An 18660-nucleotide genomic window follows, 5' to 3' on the forward strand; every position below is an offset into this window, starting at 1 on the left:
TTATCAAGGCTGGGCTGAGGCAGCTAAGCAAAGCGAAAAGGAAGGGCCATTCTAGTTAGTCGTAAGCCTTGGTGGTGTCCAGCAGGGCCGCCACCGCTGGTAGATCGGGATTTATTTGGTGCATTTTAGAAAAAAATGGTGCTCAGATTATGTGACGTGGCGCGAACCGGTATATAGACGGATTGGTCCGGACGAGCTAGAAGTGTCATGAGGGGAATGAGGCCATTGGCCAGTAGTTATGCATATATCTCATTGTCTGTGTTGATTAATGATAACGGACGATATGAATCGCAACATTCTGGCTGCTTGTCAGGCTTGAGAAGAAGAGTGATAAGCGCTTCGCGGAGGGTGGTAGCAAATATGCCACTCGTGACGGATTCGTTATACATTTCCGTGAGGTGGGGAATGAGGATGGGTGCATATTCTTTGTAAAAAGCGTCCGGCCATCCGTCTGAGCCAGGTGCCTTATCGCCCAGGAGACCGGATATCACTTGTGCGATCTCTTCGGTGGTAAATGATTCGTCCAGATACTCGCGATGCTCATCGCTGAGCCATAGCAGCTCAATTGTATCAAAATATTGCTCAATAACTTCTGAGGGTGTATAATCTCCAGTGCTGTAGAGTTGGGAATAGAATGAGGATATTTTATCAATTATTGCGCTGGGGCAAGTGATTCTTCCCACAGTCGTTCCATAGTTCTGTTATATTAGATGAGGCATGTGGCGCTCTCAATAAATTTGCCAGCGGTCACCTTCACCATACCGCAACACCTGTGCTTCTTGGTGGAGGTATGGTGAAGGTGACCAGTCAGTGAGGTATTCAGTCATCTTTGATCTTATATCTGCAAGTATAGCAGGAGAAGGGTTGTCGACATAGCTTTGATCGAGTATTTTAAGTTCGTTTTCCAGCTTCTCAAAGGTGCCCCTAAGTGACCTAAGCACACCGGCCTGCCATGCAATACATTCTCCCCGAACCACCACCATGAAGCTCTCCCATAGGACAGAGAGGGTAGTCCACAGAGCCAGTGTTAATATCAAAGAATTAAACAATGGCGCCGCAAAGCTCCTCTCTGAATGCGGCAATACGAAGGACAGGTAGTTAAGTGGGACAGCCTCCCAGCCTTTCTGCTATTGTTTTGGTTGGCTCATGAGGAGACCTAGCTCCTCTCTAGCTTCATGCTCACCTTTGCTAGAACCACCATGCCGGAGCAGTCTGCAGGTAAATAGCAAGCAAGCAGACCTACCCATCACTGGCCCCAGAAAACGAAATTGTTGGAATAGACCAAGACTACCTCCAACTTAGATTTAAATATAGGACGGAAATGTCCATTTAGTGTGCCAGCATTTTGTTCCCAGAAGCCTCGGGTCCAACACAATGATGACCGGAGAATCTCTTGAGCTTCACTGTCGGGTAATGACTGCTAATTTCCGTCCTAGGTTTGTGAACAATAACCTGGGTAAACTGGACTTACCTTTCAGAAGGGTTCTCTGGAACTGTGCTTCAAGAGAAAGTTGATTGCTCAGGAATGGCACAGAAGGAACCCTTCATGGAAGAAGATGCTGCTCTGAAGGAGAGAGAGCTGCGAGGAAGCCCAGGCAAGATGAATCGACACCACCATTGCAACGTGGGGCGAGACCTTTTCCAGTGTGTCACAGGTGAGCTCTCTGGTCCCCGAGGTGTCCCCCAGAATAGCAACAGATCTGGTGCCTGAGGCTGTGGGTATTGTGGAACCCAGGAAGGAGACCAGGAGTGAGTTCTGCTACATCCTTTGCTGGCATAAAGCATCCAAAACCCTAGAGAACTTTCTACCATGGCTGCAGTCGTACAGAGAGAAGATGCACCTCCCAAGGACGCTGCACCTGCATGGAATATTGCCTGCTGTGACATGGGTTGTAATCTAGCTTGTTTGGGAAGGGGCCTATTTATGATAAGGCCAAAGGAAGACTTAAGCCTCAAGGTCTCCGGGACCGTGAGCATCATGACCCCAATTCAACCTCCTTCTGACCGGTGCTGGTTGAAGACATCAGCATTTGTACTCTGAAGCACAAACACGTAGGCTTAGCCATAGAAACATCCTCGTCTGTCGGATCCTGCAGAATGCAAAACTCTGTGGGCTGATCTGTTACTCCTGATAGTGATATCTGGTGGTGCGGTCGGCTTCAAAAGGACTTCATTCACTTTTAACCAAGTACAGAGAATGTGGGGAAACTATACCGGAGATGGGTAGAAAGAGTGCAAACCTATTTGGGGGACTGAGACTGTGATCTTAAGAGAGAGTAACCCTGCCAGAAGTGCCCCAATAATCCCGCTAAGATCTCACGTGAGGAGCGTGTGCCAGCACCCATTGCCACAGGTTACTGCCCCCAGATTACCATGCTCACTGTTCCCATTAGCACCTATAATGAAAGCCCTATGTTGAGTACTGCATTTTTTCCTTTTAAAAGCTAAAGTCTTGGCTAGATCCTAATTTATTGATTGTTACCCGATATCTATTGAGTGCTGAGTCCCTCACCGACTCTCTGAATAAGCTTTAGACTGCCTGACTTCACTACCCTGAGTGTCAAGTGCTAACGGGGTGAATTTGGCCGCAATAGTGAGGTCTATCCCAGTGGTAAAAGGCTCTAATTGTTACAATGCTAGCCTTGTAACTATTGACTGCCCGTAGAGTCTTGAAAACGTAGGTGACTGCATGTTGTTAATAGCAAGGTTGTCTGTTTATAGATTGCTCTATTTCCATACCAATGCCCTCGGAAGGCTCTCCCGCTGCTGTTGCAATTCTGTGATCCCACCGAAATGAATGCCAAAAGTAGCCAAACCTTTTAGATTCTGGCTGCCCTTGACATTGCAGCCACTAAACTCACAGGAATGGTGTTCATTTTACAGTGTTCATAGACCTGTCTGGATTGGTTTTACCTTGGTTTCTTATCTTTGAAACTCACTGTAACAAAAACTCTCACCAATAGCTGTGCATTGGCGTCTCTAGAGGGGGACCAGATGGGGCACGTGCCCAGCTCTATTTGTCCTGCCCTTCCCTTCCCCTTTGGGTCCCACCACCAAAGCTGCTGAATGTACTAGGAAGCTATGTAAAAAAGCAAATGGTCACTGTTCCCTTCCACACACAATTTGTCCAAATACCTTTCTCTTTAAAGCAAAGCTGTTTGCTTTGAAAACTTAGGTCTGACATTCTATATATGTGTGTATAAATCTATACGGACCTATCAGTATATAGGTATATACACACATATATACAGTCAGATTTTAATATTATGAGCACACACTTAAAATCCACTTCTAGGGATGCCTCTGTAGCTATGGAAAAGAATTATTCATAGATTTCTACTCCTGAATCGAGATTGCAGATGTTTAAAGCTAGAAAGCGAGGTTTTACTTTCTTGAATGAGATTAGGGTGTATGCATGAACCGAAAAACCATTTGGCAAAGCAATATATTTTGTTAACTGTTGAACTTGGCCCTTTTTGGCTAAAGTTCCCTAAACTTTTTGCCTTCCTCCTAGACCTTTTTCTGACATGATTTTGCCGACGTAGATGCTTTGGGCACGTTGCCACTGCTGATCAGTGTCAAAGTGCAAGTGCTCCATGTATAAAGTGCTATGGTAATTGTTTGTCCATAATTGGTATGTTTGTCTTACTAGTAAAGTGCACTGTGTTTGCCAGGGCTGGTAATGCAAATGCTACTAGTGGGCTTGGAGCACTAATTGTGCTACCCAAATAAGTAGACTTAAAAAGAGATCTCAGGCCTGCCACTGCAGTGCCTGCGCGCAGTTTGTTAACTGCCTTGTTGTCCTGATAAGTGTACCGACTTGCCAGGCCTTACCCTTCCCTTTTTATGCACATCAGACACCCCTATAGTAGACCCAAGGTACCCCCCTGGACAAGGTGCAGTGTATGGGAAAGGTAGGACATGTACTGAGGTGTGTACCATGTCCTGACAGTCAAATACTGCCAAATTCGTTTTTCACTGTTGCAAGGCTCTCTTGCCCATAGGACAGAATTGGGAATGCTCTGTCCCATGTTTCCAGCATATCTTCCCACAGGCATAAGATGGAGAGATGGAGTTTAGTGTGACTGAACTCAGAATTTTATAACACATCTTTTTGTGAAGATGGTTTTTAAATTGTGTGCTTAGAAACCACGCTTTTAGAAGTGGCTGGTTTCTTGTCTTAAACCATTGTATGTCCTTCTGCCTGGTTGTCTATTGACTGTCTGGGTTAGGATGTGACAGGGTCTGGGGAATGTCCTGACACCAGGGAGGAGTAGGTGAGACAGCAACAGGCTGGCCTGCATTTGATGTGGGGGGGGAGCAGTAGCCCCCTGGATGTGAAGAGGGCTGTGTTGCTGCCACCAAAGGATGGCTCCACCTCCTGTGGAGTGTCTGGGGCCCCAACCCTCACTATCAAAGGAAGAGGGTGTGCACTGGCAGGAAGACACCTAGGTCTAGATTGGACCGGGCTCAGAGCCCCCTGAACACAAAGACTTCAAAGGCATTTAGGGGTATAAATGTGAAAGCTGAAACCCCTGAACTCAAGACTGAACTCAAGCCTGAAAAAGGATTGAAACTACTTTGTGATCAAAAGGAATCTCTGCCAAGGAAGAACAGCTGAAGAGAAGGACTTCGCTTGCTGTGTGTTCTGAGGCTGGCCTGCAGTTTGCTGATTTGACTAAGGAGAGGATAAGGGACTTTGCGGTGTGCTGTGTCTCCCTGCTTGAAAGGACGTTGCTGTGTCCCGAAGTAACTTATCTCCAAGGGCCCGAGAGGAGCTGGCTCCCTGTTGTGGAAACTCAGGAACATAAAAGTTTCCAAGTGTGTCTCAGCTGCGCTGTGTGTGTGTGCTTCTTGCAGCCTGAGACTGTCGTGAGAATTGCCCTGTGACCGTGTGCCCCGGAGCAGTCTTGCTCTCTGCTTCAATCGACAGCGTGACCAGAAGTGCTGTGATCGTTATCGCCATCGGCCCAGATTGTCGTCCCAAGGGGGAGCCGTGAGAAATCACCGCCGCCGGCCCGAGCCTGCCTTTGCCAAGGAGAGACCTGTGAACCTTCACCATCGTGGGTCCGAGGTCCTTTGCCCAAGATCAACCGAGTCGCTCCGGGAGCCGATCAGCTGCGAGGCCGTCGCCTGATAGCCCGACTCTCACTGCGAGGAGCAGCCGCCGCCAACCCGAAGCCACAACCCAACGCCCAAGCCGAGAGGGGAGGAGAGAGAGACTGCACCCACCCAGGTAACGCTCAGCGTGCGTGCGTGTGTCGCTGCGTGGGGCGGAGTGCGTGCTACGAGAGACCGCTCTCGGCCTTTCCGATCTATGCAGCACGAGCCTCTGCTCAAATCAGTATCGCAGCACGTACTCACCGAGGAGTGGCAGTACTGAGGTCGGTTTGGGGAGCTGCACTTTGTTTCCTTCGTAACAGGATTGGGGGCATATTTTGGCAACCGCTGACCGCGAGTCAGCCAGGAGTGGCATAGAGACCTTCACGAGCACCGCGATCGGTGCTGAATTGTTTTTACAATCCTCATTAGTATGTGCACTACGAACTGCCTTATTACTTGCTTTTACGATCCATATTAGTACTTGCATTATGAACTGCATTATTACTTGATTTTACGATCCGCATTAGTACTTGCATTACTGACTGCATTATTACTTGCTTTACGATCCGCATTAGTATTTGCATTAAGGACTGTCTTATTTTACCTTACGAACGGCATTACGAACTGCATAGCATTGCATTAGGACTGCATTAGATCATCGTGAACTGCTCATTAATACTGCAAGAACGTACAAGTGATTGTGAGCCTAATAACTCTGGCCAGTGAAATATTACGAATACGCATATGCTGGATATTTTTATAATTTGGTCTCATTGTATTCCTTCATTTATAAAGATACTTCTATTTTCCAAAATCAGTGTGGTGTCCATTTGTGGTGTTATCACTGTGTTACTGGGAGTGTGGTTGCAAATAGTTTACACATTGCCTTGGAGTTAAGCCGGGCTGCTTGTGAGCAGGGGTTATCTAAAAGTGTGTCCCTCCTTTCCCTGACTAGAAGCAAGTGTCCCTATTTGGACTAAGGTACCAACCTCAGCCAACTAGAGACCCCCAGTTCTAACATTAACTATGATAAATAAGGTGGAAATTGTCTACCCCCAGGATTTGTCAGAGTAAGTAACCAACACCAAAAACCTTTCTTAATGCAATGATCTAGAGCTTGCAGGTCATGAAATTCCTCTCTACGTGCTTTTGCCATAGTGTAAAACAATACTCTTTTATTCATTTAAAAGTCTGTTGCCTTTGGCATATGCTGTTAACAATAAATAAGGCAAACCTACAGCCCTTCTCGTGATTTTCATTAAAACCATGTATTGTACTTCCCTACCTAGATTTGCATTATATAATCACTAATGCAAACACACACACATACATAAACCGAGGAGCCTTGATAGTTGGCTTTTCACCATAACCAGCTCAGGCCTTTCAGTAGTGAGCATCAGCTTTCCCATAGGAAGGAAGGGTGCAGTCCAAGCACCCTTTTCAGTTGAAGCCCACTCTCTGCCCAATTGAAAGATTGTAGAGAGGAAGGTCAACACTTGGACTGAGCCAAAGCCCCTTTCCCAGTCCTGCTTTTTACAATTCTTAGTGATGATCACTTTATCGAGCTCTTTTTTTGTATCGTCATCTATGCTTTTAGCCAGATTAGTCTCTCCAAGCCAGTTCTCTAAGAACTCCTTGGTATCAGCTGCTGACCGCTGATCTTCATTTTGATATAATTTTTGGTAGTAATCATGAAAACATGTGGCTATATCCTCTTGAGTGGTATATTCCCGCCCACCATATTGAATGCTCTGGATGAAATTGCGAGACTGTGATTGCCGAGTTCTAAGGGCAAGATATCTCCCTACATTCTCTCTGGTCTCATAGATTTTATTCCGATTAGCTTGGAGAGTTTCGGCAGCTTTACGCGTTAGATCATTATTAATCTCGGCTTTAAGCACTAAGATCTTACTAAGAGTTTCCTCGGCCTGAATCCCAAAATGTAACTGGTTAGCGTGTAAATGTTCTAATTCTATAAGTCTATTTGTCAGTTGAATATGTATTTTTTCCCGCTCTTTTTTGCGGCTAGCAACAAAAGTAGCGGTCTCGCCCCTTAATGCGGCCTTGAAGCAGTCCCAGACATTCAGCCGAGAGGCACTATATTGATTAATATCAAAGAATTCTTGAGACCATTGCCTGATATGAGTGATGTATTCTTGATTAACAAGAAGTTTGCGATCGAATGTCCATTGTGGACAGACCCTCTTATAGCTGGGGACCTCAAATATTAAGCAAAGTGCATTATGATCCGATATTGTCTTTGGGGCTCTAACAATAAAACCATTTAGAGCAATATCCATGGTCGTGTATATGTAATCTATGCGTACATATTTTCTATGAGGGTACGAAAAGTATGTATATCCAGGATCCCTTCTATTCTTTAGAGACCATATGTCTCGTAGATTATGGCTAAGAGTCAAGTTTTGTACTGCCCTGAATACTCTTGGTTTTCGACCCATATAGGTGTGTTGGTTTAGATTATATTGTAGTTGGCCCGTTGTTAGGTTAAAGTCGTCACATAAAATTAGGGAGCCTGTCCATGATTCTAATTCTAGCTCGATGAATAATGTAGGGTCATCGAGATTAGGACCATAAATAGAACATATGATGATTCCTATGTTAAGTTGGACAATGGCCCATCTACCATGAGTGTCAGCTTTTTTACGTGTTGGAATACCGAGTCTTGCTCTCGCAAAAATTGTGACCCCCCTGGTTTTAGAGGTTTGTGTAGTTGTAATCAATAGATTAAAACCCGGAATTATTAGCTTATTGATCTCTCCTATCGGAATATGGGTTTCCTGTATACATATAATATCCCATGAGCTTTGAATCATTAATTGATTAAATTGAGCCCTCTTTCCTTTATCATTAAGTCCTGCCACGTTCCAACATCCTAATTTTAGCTTCCCCATTTTATTGTTTTGTTTTTTGAACGATGTTCATGAATCATACATAGTGATTTGCTGTGCATCCATATTCTTTTAATGTTCTCTGATCTGCTCATTTTGCAATGCATTTTTCCCCCACCCCTCCCAGCCAGGGACCCACCCGGCGCCCTCCCTTGCACCCCCCCCCCCTAGCCCACCCCAGCACCCCAAAAAAAGGCAACAAGACTCCATGAGAGTCTATAGTGATGGGTTAGCAATAGCTGACCAACACCGGTTAAAAACATGCATTCCAGAATAAAGAAACAAAACAAAACAAAAAAAAAAAAAAAGAAAAAGGGAGAGAGAGAAGGGGAAAAAAAAAAAAAGAAAAGCCAAAGAAGTCGAGGAAAGAAGAGTGAAGAGAAATAATTTCCTTTATCTCTACAGTATTGTACACCAAATGTATACCAGTTCATCTCTACCTCTCTGAATTTAACTCATCAATTAGAGATAGGGGAAACCGGTGATTCTGAATAATATAGGCTTATTATAGCATGGTATGCGGTTTAAGATTTTACTTTAAACTCTCTAGGTATTCTTTAGCCTTAATCTCAGACGTAAAGAACTTAGTTTGTCCACCATAAATCACTTTTAATTTGGCCGGATTGTTTAGATATACCATTGCATTTTTTTCTTGAAAGGGCTTAATTAGCTGTCTAAGTCTCCACCTCCTTTCGACTGTATAATGGCAAAAGTCAGGGCGTACAAAATAAGAAATGGAATCCTTACTACGAGGTTTATCTGGCGTAACTTTATCAGATATGGCTTGTCGAAGCGTAAAGTTTCCAAAGTAAACTAGGATCGCTCGTGGGTATTTCCCTACTGCTGCTGCAGATTTTAGGGTTAAAGGGACTCTGTGCGCTCGCTGTACCTCGTAGCTCCAGTCCCAGGCAGTAAGTTCAGGCAGGGTGTCACGCAGCAGTTGTATAATAAAGGATCGACAATCTTCTCCCTCAGCTTTCTCCGGGACACCAAGAACGCGGAGGTTGTTTCTGCGAAGCCTATTTTCGTAGTCTTCCAGTTTCCATCTAATATCTTTAAGCTCTGCTTCATGTGCTTCAAGTCGCTCATTTGTTCTGACAGCTTCAGTTTCGTTCAGAACGATCCGTTCTTCTATGTCATGTAACCTTTCTGTAAAGGCACCCATCGTTTTTGACAGTTTCCGAACGACACCTTGAACCTTCTGTAATGCTACTCTTGCCTTGCGGCTGTCTTTTGAAGTTTCTTCGCGATGGGATGCAATGGCTTGTAGAACTGTTTCCATGACTTGTGACAATGTAGCCCCAGTTATGCCAGCTATATCAGTTTGTTCACTGTTTAGAGCTTGGTTTGAAGATGATGCCTGCGGCGTTACAGTAAGATTCTGATTTTGATTTGAATTCAAGACAGTCGGAGTGTAATCCCAGGTCAATTCATTTGTTCCATGACAGCCTCCCTTCATCTTTTTAAATATCGTCCGTCTTTTATCTCGTAGTTCCTTTAGGGGGTTAAGATCTGAGTCTGTACTGGTGTTCGAGTCAAAATCATTCCCGACTTCATCGACTTCATCCTCTGTATCCCCTGACCAACTGATGTCTTCTGAGAATGAATAAAAGTCTGTGATGTCTTTGTCCGCTTCCATTGCCTCAATAGGGTCAATTTGGTGGTCATTTGTCGCGCTGTTAATTGTTTTAACTTCTCCATTCCAGCTTAGACCAGCAGTCTCTTTCCGCTCAGTTGTTAGCTGGGCCATATTGTTGGGCGTTTGTGTGACAGAATTTATCGGGACTTCCCTAGTCGGTTCTGATGTATAGTTACTGCAATTCTTGCTGCCACTATCAGTAGAGGCATTAGGATTAGCCGGCACAGCAATCGTAGTAAGGGTAACTAGAGTCTTTAGTTGAGCCACTGAGGGATCTGGAGTCTCGCAGGTGATTGAGGGGGTATCTCTAACATTAGTGATATTAGAAGCAGAGGCAGGATGAATCGCTTGACTTACCACGGTGATCGTAGTATCAGACCCCTCAGAGGTGAGCAAAGCCTCTTGTCTTTCACTGTGTCTTTCGCTGTGGTCCGATGTATCCAAGACTGGAGTCTTCTTCGTCTGCTCGATGGTGGACGCCGAACCGGCGATATTCTCCATGCCAATCCCAGCAGCTACTGAGGCAGCTGCTCCAGTTGCCTCAGTATCGTTAGCGGTTAATTCCTTCGGCTGAGCTCGCTGGGTCGACTTGTGTTGAAGTCTCTGGCTGGCAGCAGCACGCATCATTGAGATCACAGTGGGGGCGTTCGAAACAGAGGCAGAGTCAGATGGCGATGCAATGGGAGTTTTCCGAAGGATCGCACCTTTGTGAGTCGGGGTTTCCCCATCTGGCCCCCCAGCAGGTTCCCCACGGGTGGCTCCACGTCTGTTACTCATTTCCTGGTCGCGGAGGGCCAGACGGGCTGCTCTTGTTTTAGCTGCTGCAGAGGCAAGAGCAGCCGCGTTCTTTGGGGCCATTGTATCTCGAGTAGCGCCGTGTTCAGCCAGCAATGCGTGCCCTGAACCGCTGCTCAGGTGCGGTTGCCCGAGGAGAGGCTGAGCGCCGAGGGGGAGGCGGTTACAGACCAATGACCGTAACACAGCGTATCCGACGATTGAAGCTAGCAGTGAAAGCGGCGTCCTCGGGATCACGGATTCAACAGGTAGAGTCACAGATTCGACAGGCAACATATCTCGGTCCAAGTTTTAGGATTCGCTTAAACTGCTACTTTTTTCCAGTCGTGATGAGGAAAGTGTAATATCTCTCTCAAAAAAGTACCGTAGTTATATTTAGTTGCATATTTAACTGCATGTTTTTTCAGCCGGGTTGGTCAGGAGCTGCTACCGGCGTCTAGCCTGACGCCGCCATCTTGTCCCGACGTTAGCTCGATAAAGAAATATCCAGAACAGAAGTAGAACTAGCTTTAGCCGAATTAGCAGCAGGAAAAGCGGCGGGACCAGATAAAATACCCATCGATCTCTATAAAATATTGGGTAACGTAATCATCCCATTCCTGCATGATCTTTTCCTTGGGATACAATGGCATGGTTAAACCCCCCGAATCCTGGAAACAAACGAACATCGCCACTTCAGAAAAAAAGATAAACCTTCAGAATTAACAACATCATACCGGCCAATATCCCTGATTAACTCAGACTCAAAAACATGCTTAAACTTTTGCCAATCGCTTGAGCAAGATTGTCGAACATCTGGTCTCTCCCTGGCAACATGGTTTTATACCTGGCAAGAGTACCATAGATCATACACGTAGAGTGATCTCCCTCTTTGACATCATGGGAGTAGGGGGGGGGGGCCAGATGTCGATCTTGCTAGACGCCGAGAAAGCCTTTGACCGGGTCTCTTGGCAGTTTCTCTGGGAAATACTAGCCATCAACAACATAGGTCCGGTCTTCATGAACTCTATAAAAGCCCTCTATGTTGACCCCAAGGCAAAAGTAATGACTGGCGGGTGTGAGTCTGAAATTATCAATATCCAAAGAGGTACACGACAAGGCTGCCCGTGCTCTCCATTATTATTCGCACTATATATTAACCCTCTAATTCTCAAATTAATAACATCACCAGTGATCAAACCTATTAAAGTTGGCATTCATAGCACTAAAGTTCTTGCTTACGCCGATGACGTTGCGGTTGTAACAACTAACCCCACAGAGGCCATAATTGATATTGAAGAAACCACACGATCTTTTGGTCTATACTCTGGGTACTCACTGAATCAAGATAAAACAATGGTTATATGCACTGCAAACACACCCTTCATAAGTCAACATAGAGTCAGTAAGGCAAAATACCTTGGAGTGAACATCTCTCCAAAAATCGGCGAAATTAATGAAATAAACTATGACCCTCTAACTAAAAAAATATAAGCAGATTTACTCAGAGTAAATAACCTTCATCTTTCCATAATTGGTAGAGGAAATTATGTTAAAATGGTGGTATTTTCAAAGATCCTCTATTTATTTCGAGCTATTCCCCTTCTTGCTAGTAATGACACAATGAAAACACTAGACCGTGCAATATCATCCTTTATCTGGAGCTACGGGAAGATAAGGAGAGCCCTAGCTAAGTTAACATTACCATCTTCTAGAGGTGGCTTAGCAATCCCAAATCTAACATACTATCTATGGGCAGCCATTCTACAACAAATGACGGTTCTGCTCACACCCTGTCCCAATAATAACAACGATCATGGTCAACACATACCATCAATTTATGAACTAATGTTGGGCAGCAAAGCCAGAGGCCTACTACTGAGACAAGTAGAACCTTCTTACTTTAAAAAGATCAAATTAAAAACCTTTACAGACTCCCGTAAAATCTGGAATAGAATCATTAAAACACGGTCAATTTCAAAATATACCAAATATACACCATTATGGTATAGCGCAGTCATACCACAATACCTCAATGATAATATAACTAGGCGGTGGGCGAAGTTAGGTATTATAACCATTGGTGATTTTCTGGATAGGGATGGCAAAATAACATTTGACGAACTATACGTCAAATATCAAATCCATTCCACAGACTATCTAAAATTCATCCAAATGTACACAATTCTTAGACAAATTAAATCAGACATAGAATTAAAACCCATACCACTCCTAGACCTCATAGGAAAACATTCAACCAGAATAAGTAGTCTATATGACATCTTCATAAGAAATCACCCCGATGACCTTGAATATACAGAAACTGGCTGGTCTTATAAATTGAATAATGTTAATGTTGATATAGACATGACTCCATCTATCTTCTAAAGTCCTACTTGCCTCCAATTTAAAGGCCCAAATCTATAAAACTATATTCAACTTATATTACACACCCTTTAAACTGTTCTCTTGGGGTAAGATAGCACATGATAAGTGCTCCAGATGTACTCTAGGATCTGCTAATCTTATACATATGTTCTCGGATTGCCCTAAACTAGAACAGCTTAAAAAAACCATCACGAAGTATTGGGCCGAAATTTTCGGACACGATATAAAAACATCAACCACTCTGTTTTTGCTAGGATATGATGACTCCCTTGGCCTCACCAACCTAGAAATTCCTGCTATTTACATAGGTACTGCGGTCTATAGAATAACTTTAGCAGCAAGATGGAAAGATCCTGAAGCTCCAACTTTCCAGGGATGGCTAAATAGACTATTAGCAATATACAAGCAAGAAATAGCAATTTATGGAACTAGAGGGAAAAAAATCTCGGTTATACGGGGAACAAGTCTGGACACCAATAGCTAATTGCTATGAGCAGCTGAGGGACTAAATAGATTCTCTTGTTAACATATGTATATATAAAGGATTCCTTCAATTTAACTGCTCTATTGTATTCCAAGAGAACTTCGCTCTCTCAATGCTATTTTTAAAACGGCTTATTTTGTTGTTGCTTCCAAGAAATGAAATCGGAATGTAATATATGCTGACTTTATTACTTAATTGTTTAGAACTTGTTGTCTGTTCTGCCACCTCAAAGCAATGAATATCGCTTTTTCTTCCCTTTTGTAAAGTGCAATATTTCTCTTCTGTACTTCTCGAATCTGCTCAATAAAAAAATTTAAAAAAAAAAAAAAGTGATGATCACTTAAGGTCTGGTAACAACTACACTGTAGAGCTAGAACTGAAAAGTTGGCATCAGTTCCTGGAAATTACTTTTCTTTCCTATTGTTGGGCACCAGTACATGAACAGCCACAGACATGTCAGATGTCTCCTAATCTACTTCTGTCTAGTGCTGGATTATGAATTCCACATGCAAAATGCACATTTGGCTGGATGGTCCATTGGAATTCCTGTAGCGGGGTGAGGTGGTGCCAGAGGGGTGGGCCCAGCTGCAGTCTGCTGGGTGTAGAGGCCTATGTTAAACCCTACCATTCACTTTCCTATTTGTCTGACAGCCGTTATCACCTTTGTGTTTCTGCTGCCTCGCGAGGCTGTTAATGTGCCCTAAACATTACTTATGAATATTTGTCTATTATAGTTTATTTGTGAGAGTTAGAACGATGGTAATAGGTTATCCGAATTCAAGCAAACGTGGTAAATCTCTAGCTAATGTTTTCCCACCTTAAGGTCAGTATTACTAGGCCAAAGTTCATACTGAGCAAAATTTGTATTGTGCCCATGTTGTGCTGTGAATGTCATGCATATGCGCTTTGTAATGAATTTTGAAATATAATTAAATGCGTTGAAGACAGGTGCATTTTTTAAAATAAACTCCTGACTTAGACTTTTCTACCTGATTTTGATTTTGCATAGAAAAGGAGGTCAGGATAACAGCTCTTTATGCAGTTGATTTCCAGCGTAATAAATTACACAGATATATTATTTAAGAGAATATGCTGAAAATCTGGCATGGATCCCGGTCATTCTGGGTCTTCATTGGACACCCTGGCATAGTTAAACCTCAAGACTTTTTAAATGTGGCTTTGAGCCTGCAGCATAAGTAAATACATTTTTCTTTTAATTCTTGCATCAGTTTGTATCTTTCTGTGTGTTTTTTAAAGGTTGACAGTTGCGCATCTCCTTCTGTGCATCTGGTTGCCTAAGTCATTGCAAATGAGCAAAGACATCTTTGTGCTTTATTATCCTTTAGTTTTAAAGTTATGATCTGCCAACGTTTGGTTGCATCATTTTCTTTTCCCATCCAGATGGAGAAGCTGCTTCACTACCTTTACACTATTTATTTCTTGTTACTAGTGTTTGACTTCAGTTTCCTTTTTTGTCTGCAGTCAATGTTTGCCGCTTATTCGGAAACACAGGGGTGCTGAATGTCTCTTGTCTTTTCAGAGTGATTTCACATTGCGAGAGGAGCTGCAGCTGAGTGACGTGGAGCGATGGTTGGGGTTCATCACCTTCCTCTGCGAGGTCTTCGGGACCATGCGGAGCAATACGGGGGATCCCTTCAGAGTGCTCGTTGGGCCCATCTACACTTGCCTGAAAGAGGTAACAAACATGCTTCTCAGTAGAAACATTTACAACTGGCACACTGTAGTCCTCTATTAAGTATCTAACATTTGGGCACCAGTTATGCTTTCTGTATGTCCTGGTCTGAAGACTCCGGACTAGGACATACAGAAAGGGCAGGCGGTGACTGTCGTTCTTATAGTGACTAACTGAGAACCATTGGCTTGAGAAAGCTTGTCTGCAGAATCACCGGGGTGAACACATGTTGGCTGCTGTTCTAGGTATGTATACATTCTCTATGCCTGAGTTTCATTCATAGAATAAAGGTGAAACCTTCAACATTGGACTTATGAGAAAATCTTTAAAGAAACAGAAGTAAATAAGTGCCAATATTTCATACTCTTAGCAATTGTTTAGTTGTGTTTTTCTTTAGAAAAGCATTTTATAATAACAAAATTGTACTTGGCTGAAGGAAGGTCTTTCTTTGGGAATGGGTTCTGCTTAACATGTTGAAATCCAACTTTGTAATGTGTCAAGCATTCGTTGGTCCTGTTAATATAATAGTCATATCGCTGCTCTAGAGGCCGCCTGGAATAATGGTGGGGAGGTGAATCAAAACAAGGTTATGTTTCTCTTTTTAGAAATGATGCAGCCACGTGATGTCATGACTTGCACTAGTAATTGAAACCCAATTTCAGTTTCAGTAACCTGACTGCTTCTAAAAATGAAGATGTGTTACTGGTTTCTCACTGGAAACTTCTGATATCTCGGCACTACGGAACTCTTTTAATTACCAACGTTTGAACATCTCTGAACACTCCCACATATGTTACCCACATCTCCTTGGTTCAAACCCATACCTTGTTCTACAACTACTGAACGCATTTTAATTTCTGTAGTGTGGCAAAAACCTCATTTTTGTGGTTATCTAAAAGGAAGCTGGTGATCTCACCGGAGTATCCTTCTTGGAACCAACTACTGGTCTCAGAAACTGGGCGAGTGATCGGAGTACTTTCCATGACGGTGTTCTTTTCCATCATCGGCTTTCACTCCCTCTACCAGCTGCCCCTGGCTGCAGATAAGCGCTCTGGGTCTGTACTCTTGGGCATCACCATGTCATCGAATCAATTCACCCATCTTTGTCACTTCTACAGAATCTTCTGCTTTCAACCACGAGTTTAAAGTTGAGGCCAGGTTGTTAGGGTCTCCCCTTTGGCAACATTCAAGAAAGATAAGGGCCCTGTACAAAGTCAACCGTACCCTGGCATTCTCAGTAAATGTCCAGTTATTTATAAAGAAATGTATGCATGCGTTTACCTTGTTTCTAGCCACTCCTTGTTTTGAATATGTAGGGGATCTGAGGCACAAGAAGATTAAGGGATTTTACCCAGGATCAAACTTTGTGCTCCAGTTCAGAAGCAAGATTTTGAACACTTTTACCCTGGATCCAAAGTTGGCAACTTAGCCCCTGGACCATGTACGGGTCACAGACGAGGAGTCCTGCCTAGGCCTAGGCGAAATTTTAATTACACTGGAGTAATTTTGTACTACTCCTGTGACACGAAATTACAGAAAATCACGTGATTTTGCCAGTTCATGTAATTTGGAGTAATTTGGGACAAAATGCACAGGAACAGTGCATGAGCAGCTGATGGCTGTTCCGGTCCCTGTTCTGTTGCATTTAACGCTATTTTCTTAGCGCAGGCTTTATTTTGGCTGTGAGGGGGCATTTTGTGCTACGAAAATATCTATCGCTAAACGCAGGGCTATGCTCTTCATGTAATTCCACATAATCCTGCTTTATTTCTACAATAATTTCACGTAATTACACTACAGCAAATTACGCCCACCACTGGTTCTGTTGTGGGGAATCTGTGTTTTTTTCCTCAGTTGCATGACATTTTGCTGCATTATATAGAAGCATACTGGACCGAATTTATTCTTAGATGGTATAAATGCCCTGCAAATGCAAACTGGCCCTTTGCTCTATAAAGAGGGTAATCCAAGCAAAAACTGCTTGGAAGAAGTCAGAAGTCCAAGTGTTTAATGGAAAAGTCCAGGTGGGCGTGCCAAGCCAGAGCAGGCTTTGATTCCAGCCAGTTTCTCCCTCACAAAAAAATCAGTTTGGGCCTGTTTGTCTTGGGCTCTTCCTATCTTTGGGAGGGAGGGAGGGAGGCTGCTATCTCACTAGGACCCGGCACAGAGCCTGAACTGCAGGCCCGACAGCCTAAGTGCCTCGTGTCTGGGTGCCGGCCGTCTGAAAGGATGATGCGCCTTCTGGCCCGGTTCTTGTGTCTCCCTGCCTCCCTCCTCCCGGCCTCCCCCACCAGCCCCGGCGCCCTCGCTGCTCGCTCTTAAGTCCCTGTTATCTCCCGAGGCGGTGCCGTGTAATTTAGAGAAAAAATGCTCTCAAGTCACTAATTAAGGCTTGAACTTCAAGGAGAGACTCCGAGGCGCTGTACTTTTTGGCAGCGCTCAGCTTGAAGGCATTTGATGTACTCTCAGGTGGACGAGGAGGGCGACGTTGTAGGGAGGGGAACATTGGACTTTTTACTGCTGTTTAGCCGCGTTCACGTAAAACTTTAAATGCTGGAAGTTGCAGATGCCTAATGACTTCCATGTTCCGTTTGGCACGTATGTGGTTTTTTTCGTGTCTGTGAGGTGTCGCTTCTCAGACGGCGAGCATCTTCGTGGAATGCTTTAAGTTGTGTTTCGTGGCCGGGCGGGCTGCCTGTCAGTCGCCATTTTAAGCTGGGACCGCTGTCCCACTTTATTCTTTGCAAGTTCAAGGGCCCCTAGAAACAAGGAGAGATTAAAAGACAACCCCCGCCATGGTACCAGCTGTTCCTTTGGGAATTAAGGGGGAGGGGGGGGGGGTTGTTGCATTTTGGCCCCAATGGCCCCAGGGACATCAACTTGACATTCCCATCTTGTATCCTCGTGGTATTTTGTACGTTTTATGAGTCAAACTTACTACATAACACCCCTTAAAAGTCTGGAAAAAATATATTTAGTGCCTGAGTTTAACAGCTGTGTAGGTTGGAGATTTCACTGGTGCCACGGGAAAACAAGGGTTAAGTTGCTCTGTGAACGCCCATTAATACCTCTGCAGTTCTGTTTTGGCGAGAGTGCTTCTGGATAGGATGCATGCCTGGACAACAAGTGCTAGAAGATACCGAAGCCGCTATTGTTTCAGTTGGGGTAGCCAGTCCTGTAATGGCCACTGCAGAAATACTACATAGTTCTCCTTACAGCGATGAAGATCATTAAATGGGCGGGGCCACTTGTTGTCTCATGTTGGTGACCTAGCCATCGGCCATCCATACGCTTGGTTCAGCTGAACCCTCGTAATTTATTTCCACTCCCTGTGTCATTGTATCTTGTACAACTTGTTTTATCGAACAATACATCACACTGGTGATCCCCAAAGAAGGTCGCGACCACCAGGACAAGGCACTGGAATGGATCATCTCCTTCCTCGACGGAAGAACACAGCGAGTCCGCCTACCACCCACTTGTGGGACACCCCCGCGCCGCACGGCCACCAGCTGCTGCGTGTGCCCCTTGCCTGCCCTGCTGCCTCGTTGAGCCTCGTTTGCCGGCTGCCGCCGCTGCGAGTGCTGTTGCCGCTTTTTCCTGGTTTTATCAAGCATTTGTGCTTGTCTTGCCGATCTGTGTTTTCTCTGTTTTGCCCGTTTTTTGTCAT

At 44.3% G+C, this 18660-nt stretch overlaps 1 protein-coding gene across 5 annotated transcripts in view; it reads left to right on the plus strand.

The window, feature by feature from the left end:
* The window catches only part of CTIF (cap binding complex dependent translation initiation factor), a 1024851-nt gene that overhangs the window by 867198 nt on the left and 138993 nt on the right, over positions 1–18660 (plus strand). For all 5 annotated transcript variants that reach the window (XM_085629575.1, XM_085629546.1, XM_085629566.1 and 2 more), the window contains one exon: positions 14838–14993. In XM_085629575.1, the coding sequence (XP_085485701.1) occupies positions 14838–14993 (156 nt within the window). The remainder of the gene's footprint in view (positions 1–14837; positions 14994–18660) is intronic.

Source organism: Triturus cristatus, chromosome 2_1 (genome assembly GCF_964204655.1).
Source record: "Triturus cristatus chromosome 2_1, aTriCri1.1, whole genome shotgun sequence".
NCBI lineage: Eukaryota > Metazoa > Chordata > Amphibia > Caudata > Salamandridae > Triturus > Triturus cristatus.